We start from the raw sequence: 27,567 nt of genomic DNA on the forward strand, positions 1-27,567 counted from the left end.
TGGAGGATCCTGACCAAATATCAATGGGATCACCGTTTCATGTTTAAATTACTTTTCATAAAAAGTAATTCTGTTTATTTTAGATTATTCATAGGTAATTATATGAAATCAACACCGACTTTCAGTTGTTAATCAATCAATCAAAATACACCTTTTCTTATTGCTTGCTTATTTCTTTATGCTAGGGGGAGAACAGTTTCTAAAACAATAAGTCAATTTTCTTTAAAAGCCTACATAAGACAACAAAGTTTACAATACCTCATAACAATTTGATAATATGGTTGCATAATTTTCTTATCAGAAGCTGTGGGAATAATGATTTTTTTTTACAAGATTTATGAAACAACCAACCCACCCAAGTGTTGTAAGTAGCCTGGAAAATATCTGATTTCAATAGAACCTTCTCAATGTTAGGTTTACATAAAGCTAAAGCTTAGCTTCACTGAATTAGATGATTTCATATATTAAAAGAGACAGAAAAAACTAGTTTGTGATAAAGTCTTACTCGAAGCAATAGCTCAGCGAGGATACATCCTACTGCCCACATATCTACACCAATTCCATATATCCTAGCACCAAAAAGAAGCTCTGGAGATCTGTACCACCTGTAGAAAATAAACATTTATACATTTTTCACTCCTTCTAAGAAACATTAATCTCACTACAATCTATGTTATTGTTAATTCCAAACAACCTTTCAGAACTAGCAGTAGATTTCTTGTGGCAAAGTTATCATTACCAGCAGATGTAGGACTACATATGACTATGGTTTCTTTAACTGTAAAATATAATCATTCTGTAACAATGATATCAAAATAATGCAAGACTTTATGTAAAGATAACTGGTGATTTTCTATAGCTCTCACATTTACAGTGCTGATTTAGCATACTTATTTTCCAGTTTTCAACATTCTAACCATAAGGTAAACATGAAGTTAACACAAAATATGCAATATAAAAGAATTACAAAAACTAATACTTTCAAATCTTATTTGTTGTAGATAAATCAGGAAAGCATCAATCCTCCTCTAGTAACCTCACAAACCGAGGTTAATATTTGGTAATCATTCACTACATGTACTACATTTAACCACATTGTATACTGTATGTTTTATCATATTGTATCTTTTAGGAATTGCTCCATTTCAAGTTTCTAAATGCAACGTTTTCTGACAGTCATTCTCCTGGATATGCCAATAAAAATGTATTTTGGAATTATTTTCTGAGTTTTCTGATAATGAAAAAAAATAAATATTAACTTACTTTACTAGTAAGTAAATTAAAGCCTAAATTTATTCTACTTAAATTGTATTTGAAGAAAAATTTGATTTAATTTGTCAGAAAAGTTATGTTCATTAAGAAAATTAATGTTTTTTTAATTTCATGTTATACTTACCTGGTCACAACTTGGTGGGTGTATACTCTGTTTGGTGATCCAAAAAATTTTGCAAGACCAAAATCACCAAGTTTTAATACTCCTTTCCTATCTATTAACAAGTTATTAGGCTTTAAGTCCTGTAAAAAGAAAACAAAATGAAGCTGTAGTTATGAATCAGGTGTCATCTGTGCATTATGTATCTAATATATCTGTTCCATGAAAAATTACTTTGTGAAATATTGTACTCCTCACTTGTATACCTTAACAGTTAAAAGATTAAGTTTTTGTAACTTTCAAGTAAAAAAAAAAGTCAGTCTTAAATCATTGTTTAATTATCATGAAACTAGAATTTCTTTTGTTATGATACAAATTTGATAAAATATGTGAAGTCATGGAAAACAATAATGTTACATGGTCCACTGATACTGTACAGCAAACAGTTCAACCAGTATAAAAAAACTGTACGTAGTTTCAAAAGAAACAATCTCACCATCACACAGCATTGTATTTTTGTGTTGTTGCTCATATCTTAAAATGTTATATTGCCAAAATGATGTGGTCATGCCCAAGGCTTTCAATTTCTGAATATAACATTCACTCAAAGCTAGAAAGAATCAAAACATTGTACTGCTTTGTCACGCAACATTGGTCAAAAAAAAGATTTTACCCTCCAATCTTTGAAAAAGCCATGCTCACTATGGAGAATGATTACAGTCCCATTCCAAGACAATGACTTCTTCTAGATGAAAGATGAAAACATTACAAGTTTTTGAAACAGCTCACCAAATGAATCACTATCCTTGATTTAAATATCTGACGACTTAATCTTATTTTCAAATACTATGATATGTACTCAGAAACTAAGTTACCTACTTCTATAAACACTAGAGATAGAGGTTATTCTAAAGAAATGTAAGGAGTATACACTCCATTAATGTTGATCTGGCAACTCTCTTATATAGCAATTTAAAGCTATTCATGACTTATATTATTAAACAAGGAGCACTATATATGACTTGGTTCAGTACTGAAGAAATGAAGGTTACATTTTCCTTAACTGAAAATGTATTTTAAATAATAATTACCACCACTCATTACATAGCTATTACTCAACCTCAAAGGTTTACTTGTTTGCCAACCTAAGCTCTGATTTTTTTCTCACTTGCTCCATTAAATTGCCCTTAGTTATGTTCGTCTCATCATGCTCTCCACCTACATCACTGCACTCTCTATCATCCTACTTTATATAAGCATGTCATTCAGATAATGCAATCATTTTTTTTAAAAACAGGCTCCATCCCAATCTCTAACACCACCAATCAATGAGGAAGAAGGGCAGGACAATGTCAGTATTATTGAAAATGTTAAATACACCAATCAATGAGGAAGAAGGGCAGGACAATGTCAGTATTATTGAAAATGTTAAATACACCAATCAATGAGGAAGAAGGGCAGGACAATGTCAGTATTATTGAAAATGTTAAATACACCAATCAATGAGGAAGAAGGGCAGGACAATGTCAGTATTATTGAAAATGTTAAATACACCAATCAATGAGGAAGAAGGGCAGGACAATGTCAGTATTATTGAAAATGTTAAATTCCAAAACATACTTATCTCTGTTGACACTCATAACTATAATCATATATCGAAAAGGCTAGTGAGCATCTGCATAGATCATAGGTGTGCCAAGAAAAGATTGGTACCCAATATGTTCCTAACCACTGGAATCACAAGAAGAAAGCAACCAAGATTAAAGTGGATAAACCTTTTCCTTCACCTACTAAAGCCCAAAAGGCAGCAACTTAGACTCAAAATGATGGCATAATGTATGCCTTACTCAAAGAAAGTAATAGAACTCATCTTGTCTAGAATTACATACATTTATTACTGAAACAAAGAATGTAATATCACCTAAATATTCCAATTAAGTAATTGAAAAGACCTTTTTAGGATGAAGGATGAGAAACAACCTGAGAAGGCAGGACAGCACTGGGAACATAAATAATTTCTGATGTGTAAAATACTAAAAAGTTGTCAATAAAGTTGCCTATTGTAAGACAACAGTAGAGAGAGCTAACCTGTCATCAGAAAGTCAGGTCAAATAATGAGATATAGTGGGTACATTTAGTTGAAGAGGGTTCAGTTTCCTTGTAAGACACCATCAGTGAAATAAGAGTGCCATTTCTGTTGACAAATGGCCATTGTGGGTCCATGGAGAAATTGCCCTAATTGACACAAATTCAGGTCAATTTTAGAAGATAAACTCCTACGTCATGCAAAGGACAACTTAACTTCTATGCAAGATGTTTGAGCTTTGGAATATCTGTGTGTAGAATGTAGGATTGCAGTTGCCTCAACAGAGATGGTTAAAAAGGAAGGAGCAAAGAGAAAATACTAAAGAGAAAACCATAGTTGGGCCAGCCAATCTGTGGCTGCCTACAGTACTTCACAAGGAGTGTATTAAACCATAGCCAAAACTCTGGGTAACAGATGAAATGGGGAGGAAGACAGAGATTCAATCCCATCCAGTTGTAATTGAATGCACCTATTGCCAAAGCCTGAGAATGAAGTACTAGGAACTGAAATGGTTGCTGAAACAGATGATCTGGTATTATATTCATCATCCCCACATCATGGCAAGCTAGGAGGCTAATACGATGAGAGTGAGCCCAGTAGAGAATATCCAAACTTCAAAAACAAAGGTCAGAAGAACACGTATCCCCTTGACAGGAAATGTAAGATATCACTGGGGAATTGTCGAAATGAATAAAGACAATGTTTTCCTTCAATAGAGCTAGATCTTGAGTCATTGCCAATTGGAAAACAATTGTAAATATATTAATCTCACCTCACATGATAACCCCTTCATCTCACGTACCATTTTTCTTACCCTTCTCTGAACCATTTCCAAAGGTAAGGAGCCAAAGACTGAACACAATACTCCAAATTTTGTCTAACCAGTGATCTATACAATACACTTATAACCCGTTTAGACTTGCATTCAGTATTTATGTAGATACAATCTAAAATCCTATTTGTCCTACCACTAACAATAGCACACTGCTTGAATGGCTTGAGACTGATCAACCATTACACCAAGATTTTCTTTCATAACACTCTTAGAGTTATTCCCATCCAAATTATACTTATAATTCAAATTATAATAACCCACATGCAATATTTTGCATTTATCATAATCTGCCATTTATATGCCCAACTCGCTAAATGATATAAATCTGTTTGCAAAGTAACAGCATCTTCTTCACAGCCAGCAACATCGAAGACCTTGATATCATCAGCACATTTAAGTAATTTATTGATCATTCCTTCATTAATGTTATTAAAGTAAACTGAAAAAAAGCAATAGTTCTAAGACTGAGCCCTGAGGTACACCACTTTACATGGTAATCCAGTTTCACTGAGCTCTATTTATAACAACCCTCTGCTTTCTTCCATCAAGTCATTCTTCTATCCAAATAGTTAATATAACCCCCACACCTGTAGAGATAAGTTTCTTTTCAGGCCTTTTATGTCAATTGCTTTTTGAAAATCCAAATGCACCAAACCTTCACACTTACCCTCAATTATAAATGCAGTAGCATGTTTAAAGCATGCCAAAGGTTTTGTAAGGCAACATTTTCCATCAGTGAAAACCATGTTGACTATCAAATAAAGTTCTAAACTTTGTTAAATGACTTTGCAAACTCTCTTTTATCAGACTTTTCAAACCTATTCCCACAACTGATGTAAGACTAACAAGCCTATAATTACTGGGGTAACTTCTGTTACTTCTCTTGGAGATAAGAGTAACATTAGCTAATTTCTAATCTGTTGGTAGTTGTCTACTATTTGAGGACTTACAAAAAATTGTGGTACGTGGCTCACATAGCCAATCCTTGTCCTCCTTTGAAACTGTTGGGGAAATATTATGTGGTGCAGAAGCTTTATTGTTCTTTAAACTTCCCAACTTTATTTTTACAAGCTCAGAATTTATGCAGTTGCCTTGATCAATTTGTTTTCATATATCAGTTGTTCAAAATGAAGAATACTGCTTAAGTCTTCATTAGTAAAAAATAAAAATAAGTAAATTTAATAAACTATTTCATAATCATCAAATACAAACCTTCCTTTATCACCCCTCAAGGTTTCTATCCTCATCATTTTGTTTACCCTTAATGTACTTTAAAAAATCCTTACTGGTAACTTTTTATGTTAATTCATTGTGAAAATAAGAAAAACGTTTACATCCATGATGTTTCAGTATTGGTTTACTCACCACATTAAGCCTGTATTCATGTAGGATTTGGGTAGTTAAATTTCAGCATAGGCTTGGTCCATTTGACCATATTATGCTTGTTTAAATTTTCATGCTATTACTTAAATTAGTAAGCACATCTTCACAAAATTTTGCAGATTATCAATAAACATAACAGGGTTTTGTATGTAAAACATTAGATATTTTATGTAATGTTGTTATTGTGCCTTTATTATGTTCACATACTGCCTATCCAATGTCAAAGTAATTTTGACTTTTAGATTAAAAATACTTTTATACATCAGAAAATTTTCAAATTTCACAAGTAAAAATCTTTATAATGTTCAAATGTTTCTTAATAAAAAAAACTTAATTTTTTCCATTCCTTTCATCAACAAATCTCTGTATGGGATTAGTTGATTTGACAGACCTAACTACCATTAAAAGATTAGGAAATAAATACAAATTATGCTTTTCTTTCTCCTGGAATGACTACAGATTATAACACAAATGTACAAATGTTTAGACTAAATAGCTTTAATTTTATAACGTTACACATTTATGTATATTTATAATTTTAATATATTGACCTTCCAACTATGCCGATCTAACAGTACAGAATTTACAATGATGTGGCACACATTACTGCATCCAAGAATATAAAATTGGCCATTACAAAGTAACCTGTCTTGGCTGTGTTTTAGTTGACCAGTATTTTGTAATAATACAGTCACATTTCAGTTATAATACAATATGTATGTATATAAATCATTATTATTTACAAATAAGTTCTTAAACTTATTTTTCTTAAAATGTAGAACTGTAAATAATGTAGTATAGCAAACAATCATATCTTCTAGTTACAATGATTTTTGTACATGTTTGCTGCTTGCCATAGGTTGTTAAGTCTTTTAAAATTTTGAATCTGAATGATGTGAAAGAAAACTTTTTTAGGTTTCTTACATACATTTGAAATAACCAAAAAAATCATAAATTACTATATGAATGCCACATAATTTGACTGTAATTTACCAAGTTCAATAACTAAGCTGTATTTGGGTCTAAAAAATAAGAAATTTCAAGCAGACTAAAGACTCAACTTACCTTTTCAAAATTGTGTTTCAAAAAAACAAAATTGACACCCTAATACTTCAAAATGGCTGAGAAAGCCACTAAGAAGACATTCACATATTATACACAGAAGTAAGTGTACGTGAAAAAGTGCTTCTAAAAATGGAAAGAGGTGAGTGGGACCATTTGTGTTTGATTCAGTAAACAAAGCAATATCCCAGCAAGTGAAAAATGACAATATTTCCTTAGTTTAAATTCTAGCTTGTCAATATCAATAGTTTGAGTTCTTACTTCATACAAAACTATAGACTTTGTATTTGAACATTACAAACATAATTTGAACCAGTGCTGTGTTCAACATATCATGTGATACACAAAATCCAATATTCATTTTTAAATTAAGAAATTAATTAATGCATGATATAAAATGTTGAATCGTAATTTAAAATTTAATACCAAATTTATAGACATAAATTCATAACATAGTCACTCAATAAAAGTCTGAATGCAAGCCAATAAACATGATGACATGACCTTTGACCCATGTTGATAGGGTTATTTGGAGGTACTGATTGGATGTGGAAAATGTTTAAACTTTTTTTTTTTATTTGAACTGCTGGAAAAGGTTCAAAGGAGGGTTACTTGAATGGTGTCTGGGATGAAGGGGTTGCCATACGAGGAAAGACTGAAATATATCAAATTGTTTTATTTTGAAACAAAGTTTAGCTACAGGAGATGTGATTGATGTGTTTAAGAATGAAAATGTTTCTTTCATAATTAAAAGTAAGGACTAGAGGACACAAATATACATTTTGGTACGACAGGACTAATCTTCAGCTATCAGTTTTAGTTTTGTAACAGAAATGCCTTTGAAATGTTGTTGAGGCAGACAATTTATGCAAGTTTAAGAGAAAGTTTGATAAATATATGAATGATAAAGTCTAAGTTAGAATTTTTTTTTAAACTTATTTACTAATAGCTTTTAGTTCAGTTTAGAGGATGGAACAGCCAAAATGGACCAACAGGTCCCATGTTGTCCAAAACATCATGTTATTGCTCTGTTGCAACTAACATATTATTCTAAACTTTTCAACAGACAAGTAGATTAAAATAATACAAATAAATATACAGCCCAATTTATCATTCAGTTCACAAACTGTTGCTAACTTATACCAGTTTCAAGAAATTTCTTCACTCATTAGTATCTCTATTAGTAACCAAAAAACACTAGATTAGGCTTCTTGTAACGATGAAGTATACATCAAATGTATGTGTTTAACTGTCTTTTAATTACCATAGCAAGCCTATATTTATGCATAAGATTCAATTAGCAGTGTAATTCCTCTTAACAAATATAACTTACTGCCACATGGAGGATCAAACAGTTTGAACATCATTATCTTAAACATCTCGTTTACTGTATAACTTAAGAATATAACAGTTTAGTAATATTACTACTACATAATCTTCAAATCCTATAAGAATATAGATTCATTATGATGAGTAAAATTACAACTAAAAGCACCATACATAAATTATAGAGTCTACTCTTATAAGAGGACTAGTCACATTCAATATTTTTATGAGCATATAAATGCAACAAAATACTGTAACAGTTATTAGTTTTAGTTCTGATAATGTCAATAAACTGGTGCACATGTACTTGATACATCTTACAAATATAGTAATTAAAAATGTTCATTCATATTATACGTAGAATACTGTATCTTTAAATGTTTAATAAAAAAGGTACACAGTTAGTTATAAGCTTTTACCCTTTACTTTCATTGTGTGTATTATTTTTATCCAAGATTAACTTTCACTGTCTGTATTGGTTCTTATATCTATTACATGATTTTACTTTTGATTTTCATTGTTTTTTTCTTTCAGTGAATTGTGCAGCAATGCTCCACCAATAGGGGTGGAACAAAAGTCCTATTGTCATTAACACATACTTTCTGAACAGCTTGTATCACTTTAAGATTGAGCAGTACATACAAAACTTACACCAGAAAGAGGGGAAGGGGGGATATGTAAGAGGAGATGAGCATCTATCAGAAACACATTTCCAGTGTAGGAAAATATTAACTTCTGATACAATATCTTATCTCTTCTCACAAATAGTTAGAATCCCACACAGTGTTAAATGAAGTTCTAGTGAGAAGATGATCCCCCTTAGAAAGCACCCTGAAGAAGACCATGGGGTGTGCAAGTAAGTGGAAGGCAACCCTATCATGGGAGACAACACCATTTTTGAGCAAGGTACACATTCTGCCTATGTGATAATGTGTTGCAATAATGACAGAATCACAGGAGGGACCCTAACATTATTAGATCTATACATCAAACACAACCATCACCATATCTGCCAGGAACAAGCATCCAGAGGATGGCAGGAAGGTTGATAGCAAAAGGGATGCATCTCCAGTCTGTCACCAAGCAACCATGGAAATGTATCATCCAGTCCATGGTTGGAGAAGGGCACATGATCACAAATGTGAGAATTTATGTAGCTGATCTGGCACCAACTGTCATCTTATCTACTGGGAAATGATATCCAGGAGAAGGTATGAAGAAGGATGCCTCAGCCAGAGGAGCAAACTGAATGCTGATGTGGTGCATCGTTTAACACCTGACAGCAGTTGGAAAAGTACATCACATCCATTGTAGTTAAGCGTCAAAACCATATATATCAGTAGAACACCACTGCCACACTCTCAACTAAGTGAGACTGAGTACACTCAGGAGGAAGCCTCCCATGATCCACCACCCCAACAACTAGGGTAGGTAGGAGTATCAGGGCTAGTGGCAAGTGAAAATTTGAACATATAGAAGGTAATTTAAGTCATGTTAAGTTACTTGTGAGAATAAGTTAAATATTGTATTGGCAATCCATTTTTAATTTTAATTATATAATTATATAGAAACAATATTTTAATAAAATACTAGATGCTGGTCAATTTTAACATAATGGACCATACTAAAATGTTATTTATACAAGCTAATGTTTTAAAAAGATTTAGTGAAGTAAAAGGTAAGCCTCTATATACAAGATTTCTCCAAGCTATTTAAGTATACACCTGCATATGAAAATATCTTGATAACATGATTTATAACTTTGTAACATTTCAGTTGCATTTAACACACTTAACAAGCAAAAATTCAACCCAGATTCCCCCAGAACTTATATACAACCTTGTTTAAGTTTTCCACATAGAAAAGGCATAAAATTTCAACAACATAAGATGGGAGGATATGTAATTTCTTAATATACAGTCCTTTGCTCACCATTAACAACTTAAGGTACTTTTAAGCGTTAGTATAATACACGCGACATCAAAAACAAACTGCTGATATTCCACAAAGCATACTTTCTTTATTTGCTTTGTTTTGAACAGCTTTGAATGGAGAGAACTAGTTTACTGCAGTGGAAGCAGCAAATCAAAAAATAGATTGAACTTCAACAGTATCTTTTCTTCACTGGAATTTACATTAGGCAAAAAGAAATTTACAAATAAATAAATGTTAGCTTGAAGTCAATATAGAAAAGATCAGAATAAAAAAAGTGGAATAATGTCTTCAACACTACACCATTATACAGAAATTTAGTCACTAAGAAGTTAAGGTATCTATGTTGTCAAAAAATATCTGTGGCTATCATATTTGCATGTCAAAAAATAGTAAATTTATATCTGAGAATCAGATTTGTATTTCAAAATAGGTATATTGGCCAAAATATCATTTTTGTTATTTATCAAGACACCAAAATTTAAGTAGTTTTAAATTTTTAAAATCTTATGCATAAATAGAAAAATATCCGAGATGTTTCTAAAGAATGTTTTTTTATATGTCAGGTATTTCTTCATGCCTTAGCTACCCATATATTCTGTCAATGTAAATTATGTCATAGCTGTAATTATCATAATTTGTTTACAATAATAAAGTTTTATCGTTAAAATATTATGCAAGTTTTTCTTACGTGTCAAGTTTAGCCAAAAACCATATGAAAACTGTCTTATCTAAAGAACCACAAAATAAAAAATGATTAATGCATTACATACATCTAGGAATAACAGGACAGTATAAATGCACAAAAAATATAAAATTGTATATTTCAACTTTCAAAATACTTGGTCAACAGTAATAAAATAAAAGAATATACTTGCTCTGTGAAGAATCCAATTGAGGTGAAGATATTCAAGTCCTTGAAGAGTCATCACCATGTAAGATTTTATGTGAGAAGTGGTCAAGATAATTGATGGATCTTTGATGATAACCTAGAATGAGATATACATATATGTACTGATGACATCATAAAATGATACAATACAAAACACTATTTACCCATAACTTGCTTCATAAACAATGAAGATTTAGCTTTACTCATCATAAGAACTTGCATATCCTTAAGAAAATGATTATAAATACACATCCCACAGATATACACATATATACTTGTGTATAAACTGGTTTTATATGCTGCAAAATATTAATTTCATAGAATTAAATATAAACACATACTTGTACAATTTTAAACCTATTATTACTGGCATGTTTTTATAACATTCACTGCTGGTAAGGTCCATATATTAAGTAATGCTAAATTTCTGTCTAATACAACACACAGTCTGAAGATTTGCTTCAAATAATTGGATAAATTGCAACCATTTGTAACCATGAAACTTCACACCTTATCAGGTAGGCAGCAGCACTACACATATTGGGTTTGTTTGCTTTTTGAATTTTGCATAAAACTACACGAGGGCTTTCCATGTTAGACATCTTTAATATAGCAGTGAAAGACTAGAAGGAAACCAGCTAGTTATCATCACCCACCACCAACTCTTGGGCTACTCTTTTACCAATGAACAGTGGGATTGATCATCACTTTGTAATGCCTCTGCAGTGGAAATGACAAGCATGTTTCGTGTGACAGGGATTCAAACCTGCAACCCTAAGACTGCGAGTCAGTTGCCCTAAACACCTGGCCATGATGGGCTGCCAATGTTGGGATGACTCAGATTACTCATTGAAAGAATGTTTTAAAAATCTCCTCAACAGGTCATCCAATGTGTTACAGTATCTCTGTAATGACTGAGTCACAAGTTCAGGGAATATCACAGGAAAAAGTCTATTTCTTGTTCTTTCTTCTGTTTCTTTTTTATTATGTGATAAAAATCAAAACAAAGATGTCAATGAATTTCACTCAGGTGACATATTTAAACTGAGTATCCACTTTTATAAGTTAATAACTAGTAGCAACTGAAAAGAAATTATAATTCTAGTGTAAACAATTTTATCATTACCTCCTTCAAGTTAGCTTTTTAACACAAATTTGGTGTTCCTTTAAACAAACGTTAGTGCAGGTGAAACAGGAATTAGTATCCACTAACAGCTAAACAATATATACTACAGTTAGAACCTCACTGTATTTAGAACTTGGTTATAAATACAACCTTCAATGCATATTGAAGTACTGAATTAAAAAAACAACAAGCAGACAGATACAGAAAACTTTTCAAAAAAATAAAATGGAGGGATGGCTAACATCAAACACAATGCATAGAAGATAGTAATAGCACAAGTAAGAATTAACATATAGCAATATGCATAAAAATCCCTTCACAACTGAGTATAGTTTATCCTACTTTTATCTGTTATTATTCTACTACATTACGTGTCTATGCAATTATGTAGGAATGATGTAAATGCCATCCCTACTACGTTGTTTGCATTGTTTTAGAAAAATTGATATTAGCCATCAATATATTGAAAACATAGAAGTTTTATATGCTGGTCTGGTACTAGCTTTAGTTAGTTTTCTAATTAGTTGGACCCTCTGGAAAGTATAAAAGATAAATATTTGGTACATATATTACAAACCCTGGGGTCTGTCCTAGCATTTATCTGTTTCCTGTCTAAAAAGCTGCAGATGCAAGCAGTGCTCAATATCCACATTTGAAATGGCAAGAGAACAGACATGAATAACATTGATTCCACATTGCATTTCACAAGCAGGATATTCTATTGTTAGGAAGTAATCAACTATCATTCACATTTCGAAATGTGACGTAACTTAAAGAATACAAATGTAGATTTACTGCACGTTATTGCTGAGTAGGTCTTAACATGACTGAAATACTCAACAATTAATTTTTTTGTAGTGGGACATTCAAGTAGTTTAAAACTTTGGATCCAAGTGAAACCAAGAGTGCAACACAATTAACCTTTCAAAAGTCCAAGAAATTATTTAAATTAATATATGTATATACGTATATACTATACATATATGTATGCATAAGAGTTCAATGTGCTTGATGTGTCACCTGACAAAAAGTAAACATTAAGAATTTAAATATTTCCTTTTAAAATTAGAAGTTGAAACTCAGTAAAAAAAATTAATATATGCCATTTTGACCCACTTTTAAGTGTAGGGATAATGAGTTAAACCCTTTAAGCACTGTCTCTTTCCTATTTTGTGCTTGTTATAGTTTCATGCTTTTACTTTTAAATTAGTAAGCATACATTCAGGAAATCTGGCATATTATCAGTAACATTACAAGACATTCATACACAAAATAGGAGATTTTTAAAATCAAGTCTTAAGATTTGTTCAGCAATATTTTTCTTGTGCCTTTTTATTTTTGCATGTTACCTATCTAATATTAAAGTAATTTTGATTCTCAGATTAAAAATGCTTTAAAAAAATCAGAAAATTTTCAAATCTTCATAATGTTCAAACAATTTTATCAAATGTTTCTTTAAAAAAAAACACTATATTTTGTTAGTTTAGCCAACAAATCTCTGTATGGTTCAGTCAATTTGACTAATCTCATAACCACCATATAAAATTAGGAAATAAATATAAATTATCCCTTTTTCCTTCTAGAATGACTAAAGATTATAACATAAAAACATAAATGTTTAGACTAAATACCTTAAATATCATTATATATTCATATATATTTATTATTTTTATTATATTGATTTTCCAACCATGCCTGGGTAACAGTACAGAAGTTACAATTATGTGGCACATGTGCATTCATGTTACCATATCCAATAACATAAAACTTACCTTAAGTTTTTACAAAGTGAACTATCTTGGCTGTGTTTTAGTGGACACATTTCAATTATATACTATACCTGTATATAGATTATTAATATTTACATACAAGTTCTTAAACGCATTTTTCTTAAAACATAGAACAGTATTTAATAACATTGTTTTGTGCTTCTTTGAACCATATCTAACTGCTGAGCTCACATAATAACCTGTAAAGTGAATGCATAAACCAAATTATGATACTGAATTACATAATGCTCATGCAGCTCACATTAGGACTTTGCCAAGAAAAGTTTTATTTAATATTTATATGCTTCCATATCTAACATAACAACTTCATAATGCTTATAATTTTGTTACTTTTACAAACATTATAATTTTGTTACTTTTACAAACATTATAATTTTGTTACTTTTACAAACAACAATAAAAAATATACACAAAAAACTATGAAATTTAGCACTTAAATGGGACCTATGTTTTTTTCTCTCAGTAATGAAGTAGTTCAATAATTACATTTTTAAAGCAAGTCTGTAAAAAAATCCTCAGATGCCTACTCTGACCTACCCACATTCAGGGAGTCAACTGACATATGCAATTACCTACTAGCACTGGTTAGTGTTATATTTATGTTAATGATTCACCAAAACTACCATGAAATTAATTAATGCCAAGAAAATAATCATACAACTGATATTAGTTATAATTCCAATTAAAACTAGTTTCCTTTTGATTCCTCATAATTTTTTTTCAAATATTCCAAGCCTATTAAGGTTTGGACCAGAATGACACATGGATGAAGGTTGCCTCATACTTCCAGAGTAGCATGTTTGATTCCCATTCTTGTACTTTCATACATAGAAGCATCATGTTTGTTTCTCTGTGCTTGACTTATGACAATGCTACTACGGCAACTTACCACCATCCTTAATTTTGATATACTAATCAGAAGGAAGGCAACAGGAGGACAGCACATAGTGCCATCTCTTGGACTACTTTATACCACCAAATAAAACTGACCAACTGTAATGAGTTAATACTTTACCATAACTCAAACAAACTTGTTTGGTTTTAGAAACATATCAACTAAACTAACATAGGACAAGACAGCTATTACTATTTCGTCTAACAGGACTGCATGCAACAGTACGTACAACACTCACACATGTGATACTGTGGTGTACTGGCCATTGGTTACATAATTGGCTACATTAGTTCCTGCTGTTCAGGTTTTACCTTGTTTGGATTTAAAAAAAAAAAGTACTAACTTCATACGTTACTTACTTATTACAAGCTACAAATGTAACTAATGACACATAAAGCAAAATTACTTTAATAAAAAAACAACAGTATGTTAATAATGATGACCTTTCTTCATTGGTTGCAGAATAACTTGTTCATAACTGTGTTAGAAAATACTAGGTTTGGACTAATAAATATATAACAGAGTTAAAACATTAACCAATACACACAAGTAAATCTGTTTAATTATGAATACCTATGATTAGATAAGAAGCATTGAAAAGGGAATACAACAGGCTAACTGTTGAACTGACCTCTTATATTTTTGTGCATGGTGTCAACCTATTGTGTGTATGTGTATGTCCATAGCATAACTTTTTAAGACATTGCATTTAGCCTGGCATGGCCAGGTGGTTAAGGCACTTGACTTATAATCCGAGGGTTGTAAGTTCAAATCACCATCACACCAAACATGCTTGCCCTTTCAACTGTGGGGGCATTATAATGTGACAGTCAATCCCACTATTTGCTGGTAAAAGAGTAGCCCAAGAGTAAGGGGTGGATGGTGACAACTAGTTGCCTTCCCTCTAGTCTTACACTGTTAAATTAGGGATGGCTAGCACAAATAGCCTTCATGTAGCTTTGTGCAAAATTCAAAAACAAACAAACATTACACATTCAAATTTGAATTAAACATCTCATCTTTATTACAAATGCATGTCAATAAACTTGGCATCAGAACATAGTTCACAATACAGTTCTTAAATTATCTATGTTTTAATTTCTTTATTTCAAAAGACAATTAAACCATCTCCAGCCCTGTGAGCTCTCCCTTTTAATTTTGGCTATGCATTCAAGAGCATATATTCTATGCCATGAAATACACTAGTGTACAAAAATCTGCTACTATTCTTCTAAACTTATCAACTACTTACGTAATATGAAACAAGCAGTAACATGGTAACATTAAAAGAAAATAGATGTGATAAGGTTAGCAGGTGAAACTGGGAATATTAATTGAAAATTTGCACAAATATGAAATATGCAAAAAAAGGAAGTAAATATGTAATGTTGATTTTATTTCATAATTCTCAACTTTTAATTTCCATGCATGTTTATAAATTTAACTATAGTTAGTGCTACAGTAAAAATACTTAAAATTTAAAGTTTCACTGAAAAAACATTACTTATTCAGAATGTTCTAGGATGTTAGTTATACACGACTGTTTTAATTTTAATGTGAGAGTTATGATTTAATTGGTTTATGTAGTGCAAGTGCTCAAGTTTGTATTTTTAGAAGCAATAATTTACAGCAAGTTTGGTTATGAACCATGTCATGTAGTTTAATTTTTGTGATTTTATGTCATGTCAGTGGAAGCTTTCAAGTGTTTCTCATTGTTTTATTTCAGTGTTATTGCATCAAAGTATCTTGTAGTGTGTGTGGAATGTTCTAGGCCTCTGTTGAACTACAGATATGCATTCAAAATGTAGAATATAGCTTGAGTTTGTTAAATAAAAAAGTCTAAACTGTGTGATTGTGAGTTTAGTCATAAAGTTCATACAGTGACAATTTTTAAAGTGAAATTATCACTGATGGCACGGTAGTAACAGAGTAAAGAAGAATTAATCTTGTCAATTGTGTTCTGAAGTAATTGAACCAGCCTCTGTAGCCTTTGACAAAAAAAAAAAAAGTAAGACATCCCAGAACGATGACAACATCAAAAACTAAGTTAACTGTAACATGACAGAAGAAAACAGAGAGAAAGGAAGACACCAAAACTCATGCAAAACATCTAAAAAAAGGTGAAGCACAGGCAAAGATATTGAGTTAAAGAGAGAGAGAGAGAAGGAAAAAGAGAAAATCCCAAAACTGAAAAAATAAATTCAAATGAAACAGACAGCAAAGAAGTTGAGTAAGTAAAAGACTAAGATTAGTACAATGAGAGAAAAGGAAAAAAGAAAAGATCCCAAAGCTGTTAAAAAAAAAATTCAAGTGAGTATTGCTCACACTATCAGATAGTCTGAAATTCATAAGAATATAACTGAAGATAAAAAACATATGTCCATGTAATCCAAACAACAAAGGGCAAAGTGGAAGTACTTGATCTTTGTTGAGAAAAGATATCCAGAAGCAAAACTAAGCTTTAAATTATTGGCCAAAGATGAAGCAGAAGTAACTGAAAGAACAGAAGCAAGAAGCCATGAATTTTAGATCTGAAATCACAATGAAACCAGTTACCTGGTGCACAATGGGGGAAACATTACTGACTGTTAAGAGTGCTTACAGTAATGAATGAATCCTACTGAGAAGTGTAAGAACCTTGGGAAATGTCAGATATGTGGAAACAAACTTATAATTGAGATGGTACATGAAAACTGCCTTACATTTTGAGTTTTATTGGAGAATGGAAAGTAAAGTTTGATGCTTTATATAACAACACGCAGATCTAGGGCATTCATATAATGGAAAGATGAAAAAAGACAAAACCTTTGCACTTAGTTAAAACAACAAGACTGAGCACTGGGAACAAAAAAACTGAACAGAAACATATTGGTTTAAATGTGAAATCAATCATGTTTCAAGAGGAAGCCTTGAGCTGTGACGGCAAACAGCTGTTGGCAGTGGTCTTCTATATAAATGACCATCCCTAATTGTGATAACCTCCCTCTCCAAATGACATTTTATAATCCACAAGTACACTGCCTATAAAATAGCAAATATGTTGTTAAAATAGCTACTACAAAACTACATAGTTACTGAAAACAGATAATGTAAATGAGAGTCAAACTGGAAGATATGCAAATTTTAAAAGGTCCAGATATGTCTGACATTACAGTGCTTAATTAATAACCTGTATAGCAAAGAAGATTCTGCCAAATGTATATTTCATTCCATAACACAGGTCATTTGAATAATAATGTTCCTAACTGATATTTATAAAAATGTCACCTCAAAGTGTCTATACACTGATTAGCATTACTAATTATTATTCTGCATTAAATAAATGCTGCTCATACTAACATTCACAAATCTGTTAAACACGAAGTATAGTATACAGCCAAGATTCATGTACCCATATGCATGCTCACTAGAAGAACCTTTGTAAAACAAAACTATTAACAAGTTATCATTATCTCACCTCTAGGTCAGTATCCATAAAGTCAAATACTAAGGAAACATTAGATCTGTGACCAAATACATCCAGCAACTAAAAAAAAACAACAATAAAAATCATGTAAATGTATTCTGACCTAATTCTTCATTCAGTACTACATTAAATAATGTTTAAGTTATGAACTCACATGCAATTCTTTCAGTAACATAAAATACATATTATGTAACTGTTTTGTTTTTCAATTATCCAAATCAAGAATAATGACACAACTGAAAGCTTTTCAAGACAGTTAACTGATTTACCTAATAAAAAAAACTTTTACAAGATGTAACCAAATGGCAAGATAATCTTGCATACATATATATATATCAATAAATATATTACTTTTATTTAAAGAATGATAAATAGCTTAATAAAACAACAATGCTTATTTATTTACTCAGGATAAGGTGCCTATTACAAAATCATACTCAAGTTTCAACTACATTTTGAAATACCAACCCCTATGATATTTTTATGTGACAATTCTTGCAAGAGTTTAATTTCTCTAAGTGCTGTTCTGTTGATTCCATCTTTAGCTTCAGCTCGAGAACCAAGTTTAATCTAGATATAAACATAAAACAAAATTTATTGGTAATCAGTAACCTTTTTTTTCCTGCAAGGAAATGATTTTTTTTATAAAAGTGATCTAACTTCCTAGAACAATGACAAAAAAGTAACTTTTAATTCAAAAATTAATAGACAGTCACAAGGAGAAAAATGTTGTCAGTATATTAATGTTGAATAAAATTCAGGAAACAACAATAATAAAGAAAAGCTAAACACATACGTATATATACCTGGGTTTGTGGAAATGTTGATCTGTAAGATTTTCTTCTGTTGACGTAAAGGTTACATTTCATAAGTAAATATATTTCATTTCACAAATATGTTTTAAATTAATATTTTTATCTTACAGTGAAATTCATTAGATGGGTACCTCTACCACAACATACTTCTGATTACAGGATCTTAACAATACAAGAGTATTTAATACAAAAAAACTTAAAAATACCAGAAACTATTTCAATTAATATTACTAATTACTGCCAGGGTCCTCTTTGTACTTCACAATGAAAATGAGTTCTTTACCAAAATTTCTGGTCAGTTCTCCACAATGAGTTTTGTAACAGACATAAGCTAGTGTTCTCCATATGGTGCAATGTTCAAACCTAAAACAGTATTTTGCATGGTTGCCTAAATATTGAAAAAAAAACCTGCTTTTGTTAATCTTGTGCTCAGATTAATGGTCAATACTGTACAATCTATTTAATTTATTTACATGGCAGGAAGCAACAAATGAAATCTTCAAGATGGTGTAAAAAGGTGAGTAGATATTTCTTGAAAGGAAATTATTTTCAGCAGGATATCTCATTACCCTAGACATCCTGTGATATATGTGTATATATAAAAGGAGGATAAATAAATATGTATACACCTGTGGTACCATACAGGGACGTAGATTTTTTACACCCGATGGGAGGGATGATTTTTGCAACCACTTATGTGGACTGTTCAATTTGCAAATTGGTAATCTCTGAACTTGAAACATGCAGTCACAAAGTAATCTTGTTGCCACAATACTTGCATGTATACTTAAGCCTACTGACTGATACTTACAAACTATCGCTTAGATAGAAAAGCTTAAAAGCACAACTATATTAAAGATGTACATTTTGGCTACCAAAAAAGCCTACATCTAGGCCTAATTATGTAATTCAATTGGTAAGAACATGAGAATTACAAGAACAAACACACAATTTGTAGGCCTGTGATGCAATAAAACAATTCTACAGACCAAACTGTGGGGATGATAGTATGCACCATACCCCCCACCTAAAATGAAGGGGTTGTAAATTTTAGTCCACTTAAATAAAGTTTTACTTTTTTAAACACTTCTAAAGCAAAGTATCCTTAACACTTTTTTTTTTATATATATATAACACTCTCTTGACCAGCCACATTGTACCAGAAATTGGACACACAACAGTACATGGAAAAATATGCTAAACATATCCTAAGAGCCCAGATGACCATCATGACATTATTCATTTGATTATGTCACCATTCCCAATCTGCTCCTGAAGAAGAAGAAAGGTCCACTTTTTAAAAACTCCCAGGTTATGAGTTTTTATCATTTCGTATTAAAACAATGAATGCTGAATGACTTCAGTACTCACTTCAACAAACATTAACAATGACATACCTCAAAAAGGCAAATGCAGAAGAAAAAATACAAACAAAACAATTTAACATATTTTCAATAAAGTATGAAATGTGAAACGAGCATTATAAAAATGTATGGTTTGTGACAAGAACATGTCTCAATAAGAAAAAATTAACAGTTATATATATACATTTGTTTGTGTGTGTTCCAGTAACAAAGGTGCTGGCAAACACAAATATGACAATAAATATTTAATGTATTTCAACCATAGGTTTACACTGAACATATAAATGGAAACTGAAACTAAAAAATAAAACTTAAAAAACAAGAATAGTTATGAGTGTTCAAACCATACATCAGATACAAACTATAATGTTTAGTTCTTTTCCTACACTCAGAAAATTATACTTTTCCTTAATGATCTTATTTTGGTGTAAACTAATGAAAAATTAATTTTTCTCTTGTTAAATCAATTTAAAACTTCAAAAACCTTAATCGTGAAACATGCAGTATAGCCTGACAAAAATCTGAAAAGAGAATTGAAAGGAATATATGATTTAACTTAGATGTAGTTATATTAATTATTTTATATTATAAATATACTATATACAGCTTTCTTATTTACCTTTTTCACTGCAACTATACATTCTGTTTCAATGTCTTTGGCTTTGTACACTGTAGCAAACTAGAAAAAAATAAAGAACTTTTATCTTGGTCACAAGTAATATGCTATCCTAAATAACTTAAATATTAAAAAGAAATATGACATCCAATATTGTATTTGATTCATCATTTGTGACCTGTTAAAAAGTAGCTTATGTGAGCTGGAAGGTTTTTATTCTAACATTAATCCACCATTTTTAAGACTGAAATCATGATGTAGTAAGAAGGGAGATGGAAAACGTGTATGCTTACTTCAAATCAATGTATACAGAATGATCTTCAGATGCTATTCTGTAATATTAATACAAGTGTCATCTCACTACTTATTTTATGTTTAATATTCTGAAATATGTGAATACTCATAAGTAATTTATAACTATAAAAGTAATCTACTATAATTTGTGTTCTGTATGAATGGTAACTAAAAATGGCAAAAAAGATGTACAAGAAACACAGTACGAACAGATTTTAAACTAACTAAAAAGGACACAATTTGTTTGAAAATAATTAGATATCGTAATACCAAAAAATCAGGGTTAGAGACTTTTACATCTGTAACTTACACTGGCACTGTATATGATGGCTAAAATATGAAAACAATGAGATTTAAAATGAGCATTACACACCCGTATTTGAAAATGGGAAAAACATTTTCATAAATTCTTTTTGTGAATAAATTCAAGAGACAGCTCAACTAGAGGACATAATAATAACAAAATAAATATGAAAAACTAGTATAGTTTAAGAATCCTAGTATTATTAATTAGCATTTAAATTATTATTTGTATACAATATAGTATTCATTAAATCTTTTGTTCCCATTGAAATTGTAACATAAAACAAAAACTTGAATGATTTGTCAAACTTTTTGATTGAATACTTCACTCTGTAAAATTATTTTCAATTACTTTTTAATAAATATTTTAAAAAGCAATTCTGAATACGTAAATATAATTTATTTCCTTATGAAATTAAGCTGCCGTTTGGACTTGTAATAAATATAGTGAGCAGCCTTAGATATTGTACAAAGCATGTTTTAGAAAAAACAAGAGTTGTACATGAAAAAATTACAAAAATTAAACCTTCCACTAATAATTAACTAGTTAAATATGGGCACTGATTCGATTAGAAAGGTTTAAAAATTATAAGACCAAATTTTAAGCTACATGTCACTGCAAAGATGTTCTCCTCAAGAACGCAAGCCATAACTATAAAACGTTCATTTAATTAAAGTATTGTCCTTTTCGTATATTGAGCTTCTCGGTTTTAAACAGCCCCACAAATCACCTTTCTATTCTCAATAGATGTCTAGGTTGATTGACACCGGTCATAATTTGTTGCTGTTGTTGTAAGAGAGCATTAATTCAAATAATTGTTCAACTTTCTAACTTGAAAAAGAGTTAACTTACCTGACCCTCGCCCAGAAATTCAATTTTTTCATATCTCTTCAATTTATCTTCCGTAACAGACATCTTAAAGTGAAGTTGTAGAGAAAAAGCTGCACTTATTAAAAGTGTGAGAAACTACACTGTCAACAGATGTACTTTTTTTCTTTTACTTTAAAAATAACCCTCATTTTCAACATCACAAATTGTTACTTCCTTAAGTTTGAGCATTGTTAGCTTCTGCTTTCTTATTCCGATGAGTCGCTAGGAAAAGCAAAATGTGGCAAAAAATAAAAATAAAAAACATTTATAGAATATATTAAAATCAAAATAAGATACCAAATTATTTTTTATATTTTATTATCTGTTGAATTAATGTTAAAAAATATTGATTAGTGAAACCTTTATTTACAAAATTCACTATTGAAAGATGTCATTCCTGTTAAATAATATCCATAACGTGTTTTCTGGATTGTAATCAGTGATGACGAGAAACCCACTTTGTTATAAAATTTATAAAAAACGGCTGTTTAGGCTGAGAAAACACTTCTATGTAAAAGTGTTTTCTCAGCCCAAACGAGCCGTTTTTGCATATAAATTTTCTGGATTGGTATTTGGGAGATTTGTGCGTCCTGGAAGGGTTAAGTTCATAGCGGATCTATTCCTCCCAATATTCATGATATTTAAGTGTTTATTTATTGAATGAATTCCGTGCAAAAATACCCGAGGTTTGTCTGCGCTAACCATCCCTCATTTAGAGTTGTAGGCTAAAGAAAAAGCAATTAGTCAACATCACCTACTGCCAACTCTTGCCCCTAGTGACACAATATCTGCGGACTTGTAACGATAGAAACCAGGTTTCAGTACAATGATAAGCAGATCACAAATAGTCAATCGTGTACCTTTGTGCATAACTACAAACAATACTAACAAATGGGGTTGAAAATCATCACTTTATATCGCCCAAACGGCTAAAAGGGCGAGCATGTTTGGTAAAGGTTCTCGAACTCGCGGTCAGTTCATTGCGACCCGAGCAATCTCAGCATCAGGTCATGCTAGGTTACTTTAAAACGCAAAACCAACATAAATATATACAATTATTCACGTACTTTAGATATACAAATAAGAGCTCTTTATGATAAAAATTAAAAAAATGTGTGTTTCCAAAGTCGTTTGCCCTCTAAGGAGGATAAAACCTTTTCATCCAGTATCTTCGAAAATCAGACATTCTAAGATAAAAACATATTTCTGAAGCCAAACTCACACGTACATAAGTTAAATTCATATAGTAGGGACTCATTAAAAAAGGAGGGTTGCAAATCTCCAAGAGCGATTGTTTACTTATTAGTGTGCAAAATACTTATCACCCTTCAACAACTATAAGAAGTGTGGTGTTGGTGACAATTCGGTTTTTGAATATACCCTACATTTTTATGTCCTTGCAATGATATAATTTCTATTCTGAATTCATCATTTGTTCTGTGTTTGCACAGTTTTCACATAACAGGTGGCTGAGAACGCCATTAATTTCGTTCTAGCTGTCTTCGCTTCTTTGTTCTCTAGTACATAATACTTGCTGTGCCCCTGAGGGGATATTGCTGCACTAGTACCTCACGTTGTGTAAGGTCGCTTACAACGTCCTTCATCTGTTAACGCGATGAGTATAGGTCATGGGTTCACAAATCTTGAAATGAAAATGACAGACATGTGAATAACACTAGTTGCTCTGCATAAATGCGACATTTCTTGTGAATTAAGGAATGTTGGGTTTAAACAGTTTGAAAAAGGGTCTCGAAGAAACAGAAGCAAAGAGAATCTAATTGAAAAACGATTTATTGTAAATAAAAGCAAATATACACACTATATTTGTGTTTAGTGTTATAATAATGATTTTGCCTTTTATTTTGTGCCTGATCTTAATCTTCCATTTAACCATATGGATCTCTCTTAGGAAAATATTTAGCATTACTTCTTATTAAATATCTGGAATGCATCTCCAGCTATTAATCTGACCTATTACACGGCTATAAGGCTAACTCAGTTTTATTTTATTAATTCCACAGAGTGGATTCTTGGAAGAAACTTTGGTGCCATGACTGTAGAATATCATATAATATAACTTAATGCATCTGTTAAAGTGTGCACTACTCTTTACTCCAAATTTTGTGTGATTAACTTTAGAAAAGGCTTCATAATTGAAACGAAATAGTATTTTCCAAAACAAAGAGGAAGAATCAATTATTAATGGGAATGGTTGTCTGAGAGGGTTGTTTGAGTCTTTAAGAGTCCTCTTTAGAGTATTGAACTTTTGCAAATACTGTAAAAGTCATTATTTCTGTTTTGCTACAACTATTGACTTAGAAAGAAGAGCTGTTGATATCTGGTACATGCAGAATGCTTTACCATGTTCTACCCTGTGGATCAACCTCAGTGTGAGGGAAAACATGGATGACTAAGGATTTTTGTAGTGGTGTGGCCTCTTATCAGTCTCAGACTTTGTAGGGCAACCTGTATAAGACTACCAGATGTATACCAACCAAAGTTATACAACCACAGCTTTGGTTGAAGCCACCCAAGGAAATTAGAAAGAGACTGGATATGGTGTTGGAGAGCATTTGCCAACCACAGCTATCCCATCAGCAGGCTAAGCAGCAGACACTGAATGGGGAAATGATGAGCTTTCCTGAGTCAGATGGCATAATGATGAAATACCCAAGGATAACAGAGGCTAAACAGAACAGATGGATAAGCTGCTGACCCAGCCTCATCATTCTAAGATCCTAGAACAGGGGCCTGTTGCTCATTAGAGTTTCAGTAACCTTAAGAGCCCCTACGATGCTATGGTCACATTGTTGAAGACATCACAATCAGGTTGAAAGTCAGGAAAGTGTATTTCCTTGTGATAAAGATTACTATGAGTCAGGCAAAACAGATCATTCTACTTACATTTAAAGATAGAGTAAAAAAGGATTTGGGTTATTTCCTGAAATATATTAGACAAATAACTGCTTTTAATGGAAGGACTCTGCAGCAGGTTGTAAGACTGCAAGAGAACCATTACTGAGTTGCATCAAAGGTTTAACCCAAAGGAAAACAGAACAATTCATTAAGCCAAATCCAAATTCTAAGAGATGGATACTAAAGAAAACCTGAATGCTTATATAGATTATCTTTGCCATATGCATGTAAGGTTTACCCAACAATAGCCTCAGCAAATTATAAGAATATCCATATTGATAAGTTTCAGATATGGTTCAGCATCTCTTGGGTATGAGAGATTTTTAAGTCCTTACTTAAGCATTTTCTGTCATGCCACAGTGCGAAGTTAAAATGTTGAGCTGGTTGCAAGAGAGTAAGAAACCTGGGCAACAGCTGCAGTGATTTTACCTCATTCAGATTACCATATCCAGGCAGTTATGTCATGTGGGCTTGTATCCATTCAAGCTTGATCAAACACCCACACTTCCCAACATTTTGATGCAACCACAGCGGTATTCGGTGAGCAAATAGTGCTGTCCCTGTCCTCACATGGTTTACTTGTTACAACTTATGAAGTCAATGCTACGACACATGAAGCTTGGGCTGTTATCTGTAAGAAATAGGATAAAATCCCACTGTTGTTTTCAGTTGTGGGTAACTTGTTATTCAGCTGCATGCTTGAACGGTTATTAGCATGATAACCAAAGTGAAAGTTACTTATAAGTACTAGTGCTTATGATAGGGTTGTATCCATTAAACCACATCCAAAAATAAGCATATCGATACCACCGCATCTGAGGATAAAACCTTTTCATCCAGTATCTTCGAAAATCAGACATTCTAAGATAAAAAACATATTTCTGAAGCCAAACTCACACGTACATAAGTTAAATTCATATAGTAGGGACTCATTAAAAAAAGGAGGGGTTGCAAATCTCCAAGAGCGATTGTTTACTTATTAGTGTGCAAAATACTTATCACCCTTCAACAACTATAAGAAGTGTGGTGTTGGTGACAATTCGGTTTTTGAATATACCCTACATTTTATGTCCTTGCAATGATATAATTTCTATTCTGAATTCATCATTTGTTCTGTGTTTGCACAGTTTTCACATAACAGGTGGCTGAGAACGCCATTAATTTCGTTCTAGCTGTCTTCGCTTCTTTGTTCTCTAGTACATAATACTTGCTGTGCCCCTGAGGGGATATTGCTGCACTAGTACCTCACGTTGTGTAAGGTCGCTTACAACGTCCTTCATCTGTTAACGCGATGAGTATAGGTCATGGGTTCACAAATCTTGAAATGAAAATGACAGACATGTGAATAACACTAGTTGCTCTGCATAAATGCGACATTTCTTGTGAATTAAGGAATGTTGGGTTTAAACAGTTTGAAAAAGGGTCTCGAAGAAACAGAAGCAAAGAGAATCTAATTGAAAACGATTTATTGTAAATAAAAGCAAATATACACACTATATTTGTGTTTAGTGTTATAATAATGATTTTGCCTTTTATTTTGTGCCTGATCTTAATCTTCCATTTAACCATATGGATCTCTCTTAGGAAAATATTTAGCATTACTTCTTATTAAATATCTGGAATGCATCTCCAGCTATTAATCTGACCTATTACACGGCTATAAGGCTAACTCAGTTTTATTTTATTAATTCCACAGAGTGGATTCTTGGAAGAAACTTTGGTGCCATGACTGTAGAATATCATATAATATAACTTAATGCATCTGTTAAAGTGTGCACTACTCTTTACCCAAATTTTGTGTGATTAACTTTAGAAAAGGCTTCATAATTGAAACGAAATAGTATTTTCCAAAACAAAGAGGAAGAATCAATTATTAATGGGAATGGTTGTCTGAGAGGGTTGTTTGAGTCTTTAAGAGTCCTCTTTAGAGTATTGAACTTTTGCAAATACTGTAAAAGTCATTATTTCTGTTTTGCTACAACTATTGACTTAGAAAGAAGAGCTGTTGATATCTGGTACATGCAGAATGCTTTACCATGTTCTACCCTGTGGATCAACCTCAGTGTGAGGGAAAACATGGATGACTAAGGATTTTGTAGTGGTGTGGCCTCTTATCAGTCTCAGACTTTGTAGGGCAACCTGTATAAGACTACCAGATGTATACCAACCAAAGTTATACAACCACAGCTTTGGTTGAAGCCACCCAAGGAAATTAGAAAGAGA

General features: G+C 31.8%; 1 protein-coding gene across 1 annotated transcript in view; it reads right to left on the bottom strand.

Annotated features, from left to right (window-relative positions):
• The window catches only part of LOC143237498 (cyclin-dependent kinase 7-like), a 43,829-nt gene extending 21,135 nt beyond the window's left edge, over nucleotides 1-22,694 (bottom strand). Inside the window, exons 1-7 of the mRNA XM_076476834.1 lie at nucleotides 22,411-22,694; nucleotides 20,964-21,023; nucleotides 18,634-18,735; nucleotides 18,157-18,225; nucleotides 10,875-10,985; nucleotides 1,397-1,515; nucleotides 506-605 (exon numbers count right to left, since the gene is read on the bottom strand). Of these exons, the coding sequence (XP_076332949.1) occupies nucleotides 506-605; nucleotides 1,397-1,515; nucleotides 10,875-10,985; nucleotides 18,157-18,225; nucleotides 18,634-18,735; nucleotides 20,964-21,023; nucleotides 22,411-22,473 (624 nt within the window). The 5' untranslated portion in view covers nucleotides 22,474-22,694. The remainder of the gene's footprint in view (nucleotides 1-505; nucleotides 606-1,396; nucleotides 1,516-10,874; nucleotides 10,986-18,156; nucleotides 18,226-18,633; nucleotides 18,736-20,963; nucleotides 21,024-22,410) is intronic.
• Nucleotides 22,695-27,567: the final 4,873 nt, after the last annotated feature.

The sequence above is a fragment of the Tachypleus tridentatus genome, chromosome 13 (assembly GCF_004210375.1).
Source record: "Tachypleus tridentatus isolate NWPU-2018 chromosome 13, ASM421037v1, whole genome shotgun sequence".
Classification (NCBI taxonomy): domain Eukaryota; kingdom Metazoa; phylum Arthropoda; class Merostomata; order Xiphosura; family Limulidae; genus Tachypleus; species Tachypleus tridentatus.